This window comes from Girardinichthys multiradiatus, chromosome 10 (genome assembly GCF_021462225.1).
Source record: "Girardinichthys multiradiatus isolate DD_20200921_A chromosome 10, DD_fGirMul_XY1, whole genome shotgun sequence".
NCBI lineage: Eukaryota > Metazoa > Chordata > Actinopteri > Cyprinodontiformes > Goodeidae > Girardinichthys > Girardinichthys multiradiatus.
In genome coordinates, this window is record NC_061803.1 from 19,119,067 (window position 1) to 19,131,366 (window position 12,300).

The 12,300-nt window shown below is 38.6% G+C and overlaps 1 protein-coding gene across 6 annotated transcripts in view; it reads right to left on the reverse strand.

Annotated features, from left to right (window-relative positions):
• The window catches only part of arhgap27 (Rho GTPase activating protein 27), a 51,065-nt gene that overhangs the window by 13,032 nt on the left and 25,733 nt on the right, over positions 1-12,300 (reverse strand). For all 6 annotated transcript variants that reach the window (XM_047377418.1, XM_047377417.1, XM_047377414.1 and 3 more), the window contains 2 exons: positions 7,422-7,862; positions 4,572-4,811 (listed from right to left, as the gene is read on the reverse strand). In XM_047377418.1, coding sequence (XP_047233374.1) covers positions 4,572-4,811; positions 7,422-7,862 — 681 coding nt within the window. The remainder of the gene's footprint in view (positions 1-4,571; positions 4,812-7,421; positions 7,863-12,300) is intronic.

Below are 12,300 nucleotides of genomic sequence, written 5' to 3' on the forward strand. Positions count from 1 at the left end.
TTTCAGCCACCAAAAATAGTCCTTCACTTTTTGTCCAAGAATAATTCAATAATTTGGATCTTGGATTTAGGGGAGGGAGCAACCCAAGGCTGAGGGGTGAGGACACAACACAGTTCATGTCCCTGCTACGACCGATAGCTCAACCAGAGCCAGCAGCCACACTGCTTCGGTGAACACAACTGTTATTTGTGGGCATAAAGTTTTTCAGGTAGAAAATAGGTCTAATTTCTTGATGATTACCTGTTGCAGCATTAATTTTTTTCTCAGTGTCTGAGCCAAAAAGGAGAGAAATCCTTTGATTGTAATGGCACTCACTATTTAACTTCCTTTCCATCCAGAACGTTTCTAAGGAAAAATGACGAGTTGTTCTAAGAAAACTAAATTCAGAGACTTACAGAGTTTGAATGGCATGACAGATGGTTTCCTCTAAATAATGTCTTTCCAGCTAAACTACTGTGGTGTAGTCAAGCAAAACACAGACTGATTGTTTGGAGAAAAGTGAGACTTGTGCAACCACTGCGTGACTCACTAACAGGTATTCAGCTGTTTGAAGAAATAAAGAAGGTGACAGCTATGGGTAACAATGCTGGTCAGAACTAAAGAAGAAATATCAAAGTCTAACTAAAAGTTGCCAGAATTTGTGTATTTTATATGAGTTTTTGCCAGAAGCGGTTATTCCCCACTGTGATCAATTATAGGCAGACTGGGATTGCCACAGATACGTTTTTAAATCCCTGCTGGTTTGTTAGGTCTGCCAGCTGCTGTATTATGGCAAGAGTATAATGGACTTCTTCCTCCTAATTGGACCAAACAAACCTCAAAACTCAATTTCAAGATGGCAACTATGCTGTTTCTTAATGCCAGTTGCAGTGTCATATCTTATCACCAACTTTCAGCTGCCTTTCTTACTTTTTTACATATTTCTCAATTTCAGACATGAGAATAAATTCAACTGTCCTCAGATAAAAATCCAAAGACACTTCAAAAGAAAAAGTTTTAAAAATAATGATATATTCTTTTTAAGCAGAGATAGATCATTCCAAAACTTAAAAATGTTGTCTTTCATAAAAGTAGTAGACTCTATCTATCATTTATTTCTATACATTTTTAACCATGTTTGTACTCTCCTCTATTTTGCTATATTGTGAATTAGCCATTTTGTAGTGATTTTTAATATTCCCCTTGCAAATTTTCATTCACCCCATGCTGCAACAGAAACTAGTCCCTTGGTATAGTTAAGAAATGTATTCCTTTAACTCTCAGGAATAACTTTATGAGATTCTTCATGTACCGAGGCTGGATACTTCAATTGCAAAACTAGACCATGACATACTGAGTCCTGAGCTCGGCATAGCAATGCTAAGATTAGGATGCTAACAATAAAATATAAAGGTAATTATTGTAATTTTCAGACTTTTATAAGATGCCCAGGCACAGTAATTCCCCATATGTCTCAACCCTTTCTAAAATGCTATTCAGAGGTGTATTTTTGTTTCTCGAACAAATCTACAGCAACTAAAAAAGAATACAGCTAGGTAATGAAGTATGAGTTTTTACTGCAGGAGTAAACACTGTTAATTCTATATTGTGTTTTGGAGGGTTGATGACATCATAAGGGGCACAATAACTGTGTCTGCCTATTTATGATTGGTTTTGACTAAACTCTGAAGCATCAGAGTTGCATTTACATATTCAGGGGTTCTTGAAATGTTTGACTCCACTGACCCACAGAAACATGGAGTTCTGCAGGAAACATTGTTAGGGCTTGATCATCACTACATTAGAATGGATCGGCCATGTTGGTTTTAAAACAACATGGCTCAAAATGTTGTTGAAGACCTTTATAAATAAAATCTGACTTTCACAGTTTGCCCTGGTCCTCTGCAAAAAACACTTCCTTCCATGTGTTTTTTTGTTGCCAGATATTCCTGAAATCCATGCAAAATAATTTGGTTTATTTTACAGAAAAATCTGGCTTTCAACTTGAACTGGGTATGGTCAGTGCAAAATAAAAAACAAAGGGTTTAATAGTAACATAAATGTTGCTACACCCGGTGAACATTTGAAGCCCCTCTGGTTTCACACCAAGTCATGTGACCTGTTTCTATTTTTTTATGTTTTTTGCGGCACTAGTGGCCTCTATGTTTTAAGTTTTTTCGACAGTGAGCTGACAGGAAAGGGTTGGAGAGAGGGGGTAGACATGCAGCGAAGTTCGCCTGGGCCTGAAGTCGAACAAGTGATGGGCTGCATCAAGGACTGAAGTCTCTGAATATGGGTCGCGCATTCCACCCTTGCGCCACCGTCGCATCCCGTGAGACCTATTTCTATTTAAGTTGTTCGCTAAGATAATTTTAAACTATTAAACACATTTTTAGTTGCTCTGCAACCCACTTTCAAACTTTGAGCAAGTTTTAAAACAAAAATTGCATATTTCAAAATCAACATTTTCTATGTTGCCTTTTTTACAAAAGGGAACTCTGGATGATTTGATTTGCAAATCTTTTTGGTATTCTTGTATTTATACATTGCTCTGTAAAAACAATTTTAAATCTTGTGCTGATCTTAAAAACTGATAGTTATTCATTGCTTTATTTATAAATTTGCACAAGTTTGTCTTACATGCATTTGACGGAAGCTTCACCTACAGAATACCTTATCAAGATTTAAAGAGGCAGACACACGACTAGCTTTTTGCATTACTTTCCGAAAGTACTGTTTTTTCCATATTTGTAGTCATTATATACCCATACTGAGCATGTGTTTAGAAGTGAAGATAGGCATCATGTAACATTTTCTTTCCAGGTTTATTATTAGTCATGTACAGGTCCTTCTCAAAATATTAGCATATTGTGATAAAGTTCATTATTTTCCATAATGTCATGATGAAAATTTAACATTCATATATTTTAGATTCATTGCACACTAACTGAAATATTTCCGGTCTTTTATTGTCTTAATACAGATGATTTTGGCATACAGCTCATGAAAACCCAAAATTCCTATCTCACAAAATTAGCATATTTCATCCGACCAATAAAAGAAAAGTGTTTTTAATACAAAAAACGTCAACCTTCAAATAATCATGTACAGTTATGCACTCACTACTTGGTCGGGAATCCTTTTGCAGAAATGACTGCTTCAATGCGGCGTGGCATGGAGGCAATCAGCCTGTGGCACTGCTGAGGTCTTATGGAGGCCCAGGATGCTTCAATAGCGGCCTTTAGCTCATCCAGAGTGTTGGGTCTTGAGTCTCTCAACGTTCTCTTCACAATATCCCACAGATTCTCTATGGGGTTCAGGTCAGGAGAGTTGGCAGGCCAATTGAGCACAGTGATACCATGGTCAGTAAACCATTTACCAGTGGTTTTGGCACTGTGAGCAGGTGCCAGGTCGTGCTGAAAAATGAAATCTTCATCTCCATAAAGCTTTTCAGCAGATGGAAGCATGAAGTGCTCCAAAATCTCCTGATAGCTAGCTGCATTGACCCTGTCCTTGATAAAACACAGTGGAACAACACCAGCAGCTGACACGGCACCCCAGACCATCACTGACTGTGGGTACTTGACACTGGACTTCTGGCATTTCGACATTTCCTTCTCCCCAGTCTTCCTCCAGACTCTGGCACCTTGAATTCCGAATGACATGCAGAATTTGCTTTCATCTGAAAAAAGTACTTTGGACCACTGAGCAACAGTCCAGTGCTGCTTCTCTGTAGCCCAGGTCAGGCGCTTCTGCCGCTGTTTCTGGTTCAAAAGTGGCTTGACCTGGGGAATGCGGAACCTGTAGCCCATTTCCTGCACACGCCTGTGCACGGTGGCTCTGGATGTTTCTACTCCAGACTCAGTCCACTGCTTCCGCAGGTCCCCCAAGGTCTGGAATCGGCCCTTCTCCACAATCTTCCTCAGGGTCAAGTCACCTCTTCTCGTTGTGCGGCGTTTTCTGCCACACTTTTTCCTTCCCACAGACTTCCCACTGAGGTGCCTTGATACAGCACTCTGGGAACAGCCTATTCGTTCAGAAATTTCTTTCTGTGTCTTACCCTCTTGCTTGAGGGTGTCAATAGTGGCCTTCTGGACAGCAGTCAGGTCGGCAGTCTTACCCATGATTGGGGTTTTGAGTGATGAACCAGGCTGGGAGTTTTAAAGGCCTCAAGAATCTTTTGCAGGTGTTTAGAGTTAACTCGTTGATTCAGATGATTAGGTTCATAGCTCATTTAGAGACCCTTTTAATGATATGCTAATTTTGTGAGATAGGAATTTTAGGTTTTCATGAGCTGTATGCCAAAATCATCCGTATTAAGACAATAAAAGACCTGAAATATTTTAGTTAGTGTGCAATGAATCTAAAATATATGAATGTTAAATTTTCATCATGACATTATGGAAAATAATGAACTTTATCACAATATGCTAATATTTTGAGAAGGACCTGTAGAACGATTGAAATCAGAAGAGGAACAGATAGGGCAAAAAAAAAAACTGCTGCAATCAAACACAACCAACATGTGCAGTGCTTGTCTTCATTCAAATGTCCTTTGGTCTGTATTGAGGAGTTTTGTTTTTTGTCCATACCTGATCTGGAGAGTTTGCACTGGTGAAAACCCATGTTCCATTGGGTTCCACAGTAAGGTTCCAACCAGGCGGGGTACTGCGATCCAGGTTCGCCCGGGGAATAATGGTCCGACTCACATGACTGAGGGCGTACTCCTTTGGGTGGGTGGGGGGTCCCGCATTTTGGACATCCTCGTAAAACTCTGCTTTGTCTGCACAGCGGTAATCCTCCGATGGGTAGTCCTCCACAGGTAACGGAGGCTGGGTATGAAAATAAAAAAAAAACATTGTACATTAAAAGGCTTACAAAAAACTACAGGTGGATCCAGCTGTGTAACCTTTGACATATGTATATGGGTTGAATTGTTAACACATATGGTAGCATTTCTTTTCAGACCAAGTTATTGCTTATTTTGCCGTGTTTTTATGTCTGTAAGCAGAAATTACACTGCAAAGCAAATTGCATAAAATATTTGCCCCTTTCAACTTAAAGATATGGCTTAAAGCCTCGCCTCCAGATTTCTGTGTAGTGGGTCCTCTGTGTGTCCTTTCTATTTTCATTTCAGTGTTCAGGCATTGTTTATGATTTGTAAATAGTAAAAGTTTATTTTGATTTGAGGAGCTACGACCATTGTCGTCCTTAATGTTATTGTATTTGCTCTTGAGTTTTATTTACTTTTCCTGTTAATACCTTGGCGAAAACCTACTGATTTCTACAGGTCCCATGGCCAATCAGTGAATAGTAGTCTGTTCACGCAGCCCTGATCATACCTGCTCAGGAGCGTGGACAAATAAAAAAGGTACCGGTATGTAAAAAAATTGCTCGCAACGTGGGCTGAGTGAAGTAGAGCAGGCCTAAACAGAGCCAGTGGGAAAGGGGCAATAGAGAAAAGCTTTGTCATTATCAGAGAAAGCAGTTGGCCTGAGTAAATTCAGTTGAAAAACCACATTGTCTTTTGTCTAAACAACATGCAAATGTGACTGAAAAGTGGAAACACCGTATTCATGTCTAAATATAAATGAAAGGCTGTAGGGTTGATAAACCCAATTCTGACTTGCAACATCTTTGTTATAAATTTGGACCAGGCAGATGGTCTACAGTTCCTTGCAAAACCTTTCACGCCCTACAACCATACACCTGAATGTATTATATTTGGATTGACCAACATAAAGTAATGTATATTATGAGGAGGAAGGAAAAGATTAAGCATATTTTTTAATTCCAAAAAAAGGAAATACAGCAAAATCTAAAACTATGATGTGTATTTGAATTCAGTCTAAAAGAATACAGTCAATACATCGTCTTTCACTGCAATTACAATTATAAGTCTGTTTTTCAACATAGTTAAAGCTCAGTCAGATTGTATGGATAGCCTCTGTGAGCATCAGTTTCAAAGTCTTGCCCTGCTGATACATGACGATGCTTTGACCTGAACCATTTCATAGCAGCTTTAGTTGTATGCTTAGGATTGCTAATCTGCTGGAAGGAATACTCCACCACAGTCTCAAGTCTTTTTAAGCTTGAAACAGGTTTCCTTACAGGATTGCTCTGCGCTTATCTCCATCCACCCTCCCATTATCTCTGACCCATTTTCCTGTCCCTGGTGAAGCACTGATAATGATGCTTCCAACACCATGTTTCACTGGGGTATGGTGTGTGTGATGATCACACCCATGGCCAAACACAACAAGAACGTTGGTAGCCCTACTGCACTTGCATTTAATATTTTGTACATTTATATTTTTCATTAATCCAAACACAATGAATTGTTGGTTTAAATAGATTTGTTCGATTGGTATTTTTATCACTCATTTCTCATCTTTGGTTTGTGATTATTACTAATTATTGTTTCTTTTACTTCTTTCTTATCTTCTATGATCCCTGGAAGTTTTCCTAGAGAAAAGATGGTAGCCATCTAAATACATAGAGGGGATAATTGGACTGCACCACCACCTCCTGCTAAAGAGGTGGAATTTGTACTTTGTTTAGTTGAAGTAGCCTTTTGTTTATAACTAAAGATTTGTATTTAAAGTTGACTATTTTTGATTTCTTTCCTCTGTGTTTGATCAACAAACTTACTTGCCCTGTTTTGTTTGTTGGAGGCAGTGGTTGCATTGTGTTTAGTTACATTTATTGTGCTGTCATGTCTCTATGCCGTTATATATGCCCATGTGTGTCATTTCTTTTTAAGATCCATCATGCTTTGTTTGAGCAGTCAGTTGGTTTGTTAAGCATGTGTATATTTTTCCCTTTATCACTCCTCAGTGGCAGCAAATGACACAAACTGTTTGTTCATTCTTTGTGTTAAAATGTTCCAACTGAAAGCAGAGTCACGGAATAATGTAAGCACACTCACGTCCTACTATGATTTTAATCTTAAACTCTTTGACTTTTATAAAAACACGTTGCAATAACTTCCTAGACCTCAACGTGCCCATATTACTCAGCCCGATATTTCCTCTTTTTGGAGCTCAAATGAAGTCATTCAAGGGCCAAAATAGGGTTACTTGGGATGTATTTGCACAACAACAAAAAAACAAGTGAGGATCTTCATGTCAGTTGTAATTTATATGTGTCCTAATGCGATCAAATATCTAGTACTGTTAAAACAATCTGTGAAATCTCTATTCAAAAACAATGTTCACAATTTCATTCAAATCAAATTAGGATAAAAATAATTTTAGAAAAACTATCTGAGACTACTGGTGAGTCTATTATGTACAGAGATAATAAATTAAGTCATGTCTGTTATGTAGGTGCAGGACATTTCATTCCATTAAGAGCAGACTGTATTTAGGTTCCCCTGAGGTGAAGCTAAAACAGGAGGAGGAGGAAGCCTAAGTAGAGCAGCACAGCCTGTCTGTCCTTACCGGTCCATTATCTTGAAACCTGTGCACGCTCATGGGCTCCATCGGAGACGAGTAAGGGCTCTTCTGTTCAGGAGGGTCCCAGGACGTCTTCCCGGACATGTGGTTGTAGAAGTAAGGCTGACCAGTGGTCTCATCCACCAGCTGCTCCCAGTCTGAGTCCCACCCAGATGGAGAAGGTGATGGAGAGCAAGTTACCTCCGGAGGGAGCCACTCAGGGTTCTTAGGGGAGTCTAAAAAGGGGTTGTCCCAGGTGGTGCGACCCGTGTCGGGGTGGTAGTAGTATTCCTGTCCACTTTCTTGGTCAACATGAATCTCCCATCCTTCCTGTTTTAGGTCGGAAGGAGAGCAGGGTGAGGGATCTGATGGGGGAGATTCTGAGATGCTTTGACGAAGTTGTGCTACGTTGACATACACTGCTGTGCGAAGATTTTCATCCTCCACCTGTGAAAAAAGCAAACAAAATATATAACAAAATGGGAAAATTTTGACATCCAAACAGATTTACTAGGGCTTACCCTATAGCTACCTATACATACCTACCAGGTACCTGTTGAGTGCCAACAAGGTAATTATCTCTAGGGGATAGTTATGGGAGTTCTTACTGGGTGCTTACTGGGTATCTATGGGTCACTTTTAAGTATTATTAATGTCATTTGATTTGTTTTTCTGTGTTTGATCTGTATCATTGTAATGTTTTTCCTCGTGTACAGTGCTTTGAGTGCCTTGTTGCTGAAAAGCGCTATATAAATAAACTTGACTTGACTTAATAATAAGTTCCCTGTACATATTCAATAGGAATACCTCCAGGCACCCAGTACGTACTCCTTAGGTATTCAACAAATTCCTCAAACTTTACCTCTATAGGTATTCTGTAAGTATGCCCTCGGTACCCCATAAGTACCTAGTGGATGTCTGAATTAGTACCCTGAATGTACCCGGAGGGAATCCTGTAAAAAAATCCTAGATAACCTGTTACTACCTGGTTGGTATCCCTGTAGGTATTCTGCAAGAACCATGCTGGGACCACACAAGTTAAATATCAAGAAAGGTACAATAATGTTTCAACAGAAAAACCGGTTGTAGGATGTATCACACTAGAGCTTTAAGCTACGCTGTTAGTTCATCATAAATGGGTCTTCTGCAGCTAACTGTAACACAGGAAGTCCAGCTCTGAAAAAACTCCACAAACCTCTGGGGCGTTCCTCCCATACCAATAATAAATAACAGAGCCAAATTGAATTTATGTAGCACCCAGACTTCAGTTCTGATGTGTTCTGATTGTCTGCACTGACTTCAAATTAAACATGTGAGAATTGTTTTATCTCTGTTGTGTTTAATTATCTACTGGATTGAAAATAAAAGCTTAACAACCATATATATACCAACATGTGAACACAGGGCACTTGCAGGGGACTAAAACTGGGTTAAACTTCACCATAACAGTCACGCATTAACTTCAGTGTCCTACTTTTATACAGCTACCTTTCATGTATAAAACCTCATCAGTGTTTTCCCTGTGTACAAAACTACATGTTCATTTTCCAAATGTCAAAGGAAAGCTGTATGTAAAAATAACTCCCCATGGCAGGAACACGGCATATAAAGTACACCCAGCCATCACAACTAATTTGTTTAAAGAACGCCAATGAGAGTGACACGGAGTTTGATGAAAGGCTGCCTCTATCCTCTGGGCTGCTGAAACTGATTATCCTGATACATATGCATCATAACTTCCCTCAAAATACACTCTTGGCAAGTAAACAGCTATGATTTTTCTCCTTAAGCATATTTTTTCTCACCTTTGCTCCCATAAGTCGCTTCATTCTCTGAGTAAAACTCCTTGTAATTACAGTCCTGCACAGCTTGTCATTCGCCATCATGACAACAGCAAAAATGAAAGCACCAACAAGTCTGTTCTAAACTAAACTTTAACTAGGTCTTCTTTCACAGATAGGCCAATGGGCTATATTTACCAAAAACCTGTGAGTGCATCTCTGACCACTAGAATAAATATGTCGTGCTAAATAGAGAAATGCAACAAAAGTCAACACAAAGAGGCATTAAATTACAGCACATATGAGTGACAGCTGCACCGCTTTTTCTAAATTTGAAGCCATTTTAGTCTAATTAAGTATTTTAAAACATCTTCTGTCTAAAAAGTAAAACAATCTATTAATATGCTTTGAATATTTACCTCCACTTTAGAATATGATTTTAATAGCCTGAGTGAAAAACAACCAATGGGTCAATGCTACTGCTGTATTCATGCACAGGATGTTTAGAGCATGTCCTCCAAGTTCACGAATACGATTCCAAATTCAGATTGCTTTAAAGACCTCCCATGAATGAAATTTTGAGTGTGGTATTGTCTGGAAGTGAAAAAAGTGTTTAAAAATGATTTTGTTCAGACCAGTTTGGCCCAAAAGGTTTTCTCCATCAGAAGATCAGAAAAAGGAAGGGATTTCTCAACGTTTAACACTTTTTTTATTTTTTTTAAGGAAGGCTGATCAAAGTAAATGCAAAGAAAATTTATTTTGTGAAATGCCTTACATGTTTAACATGTTCCTAAATTCTCAGTAAAAAAAACCCCAAAAAAAATAAATTTATTAAATTAAATCTGTAAAATAGGTTGTTAGGATTTTTTTTTTTTTGATTGTTTAAGAATAGCTGTATGCATCTCTTGCTCTAGAAAAGCAAGAGACTGACATTTAGCGACATTAATAACATAAATACATGAATTTAAAATTTTTCCAAAATATTTGAAAGAAATGAGAAATTGACTATTTGCAATCATAGAGAGGGAAATATTCGTAGTTTGATAGTTAGGTTATAAGTCAAAAGTTTAAACATTTCTATGGTTTTTGTCAGAGCTGATGTTAAACACCTTTCACACAATGTAACTGCAAACCTATCAATAAATACATTTCATCACATCTGAGTGCCGCCTCCATTCCAACTCTACTGAGTCTGCATTAAACGTTTGCCCTCCATATGTCAAAAGAGTAAGTCAGAGAAACAAATTTGTCTACACAGCTTATTTATTGCTATTTATTTAATAAAACACAAAATTCTGCTAAGGAACCCCACACCATCTTGGGTTCTGATGAAAGATAGCAGATGGCTTGCTGTGAAGGAAAAGCTGCAGGGCCAACTGCTAGGGAGAGAGCCAGCTGACGGAGCTGACTAAGTGAGGATGCATGGAATGTGGTGTGCTTGAAGGCAGAGGCTGGGCAGCAGAGCAGATAGTTGACCACAGCTTCAAGCTGACCTGTGGGAAACAACCACACCTCTGCTTTGTGCTGCTAATATTTATGCCTCAGATAACAAGATGGACTATTTAAAGCTGGAAGTACTTCCGCAGAATTTAAACTCGCAAGTAAGACACTGCTATGGCTGCCTGCGAGGCAACATGCAACGTGCATGTTGGTGCTTGAAGCTTAGATCCTACTGTCCAGCTGCCAACAACAGGTCTTCTGGGAAACCTTTAGCCAAATGCTGTGGTGCATCTCTGAGGTAGATGTAAGTAGTAGACACTAAGCCTCCCAACACCAAGTAAAAAAGGTGGTTACCATTTAGGCTGAATGCAGCTAGTGGACACATATTGCTGAAATAAAATCCCAATGATTTCTACTGTGTATGGGTGTCAGGAGATTTAAAAGTACTGATTGATCTCTTAACATCTAAACAAAGGAACTGTTTCATTGATTTCCTTGAGAAAATATTTGATCTCTGTCTTTCCTGTAATAAGCAGGACATAGAAATAGAAGTGATTATGAACAAAGAAAAATGAGCATTTCTGCTCTAACACAATATTTGTTTTGGTCCAGCTGTTTAGGTCCTATTACATTACAGACTTTGCTTCAGTCATTGATCAACATGTAATCTCAAACCAGTCAATGTGGACAGCCAGACAACAGACCTTAAAACAGATTGATTTCAAACAATGCAAAGCGGACATCGAAGGGTTTCCTCATTGATCCTGAAGAGTGAACCCTAAAGTACAATCATTTCCAAAGAATATCTTTATTTCAGCACTCTGAAGTAAGAGAATATGTTTTTTGTTGATGGTTGAACGTTGATTCTTTGTTTCTTATTTAAATATTGTACACATAGTGCCTTGCAAAAGCATTCATACAACTGAACCTTTTCACAGTCTGAATTGTTACAATGAAAACTTCATTTTATAAGATTTTGATGTTAGACCAACACAAAGTAGTGCATAATTGTTAAGTAGAAATAAATGCACATGTTTTTTTAAATGTTTTACAAGCAAAAGTTTGCAGTCTCAAAAGGTTGTTTTTTTTCTATCATTGCGCTGTATTTAGCTCTAGCCTACATTCCAGATGTAGGCCAAAAAGTTCAGTTTTGGTTTCCTCTAACTGGAGCACCTTCTTCCACATATTAGCGGCATTCCCTTGTGGCAAACTGTAAGCTGGACTTCTTGCATGATTTGTGAAGTTGATAACTAAAATTTGTTTCAGATCCCCCCCGAGCTGTGGATGTCTGCGACTCCTCCAGAGTTACCGTGGATTGCCTCTTTGAAAAATACTCTCCTTGCCTGGCCTGTCAGATTAGGTGGACGGTCATGACTTGGTTGGTTTCCAGCTGTGCCATACTTTCTCCATTTTCAGACAATGGACTGATCAGTGCTCTGTGAGATGGTCAAAGCCTGGGATGTTTTATATCCTAACCCAGAGAATAAATTATACACAGCTGGTCTCCTTTTGTTAATTAGTTAATTGGTTATACTGGATTTTGTTAAGGGGTAAAAGAGTCAAAAGGGGCTGAATATAAATACATGCCACACTTTTTATTATTTGAAGTACCTACTCTTTCAATTTGTTGTGTTGGTCTATCGCATAAAATCCCAATAAAATAC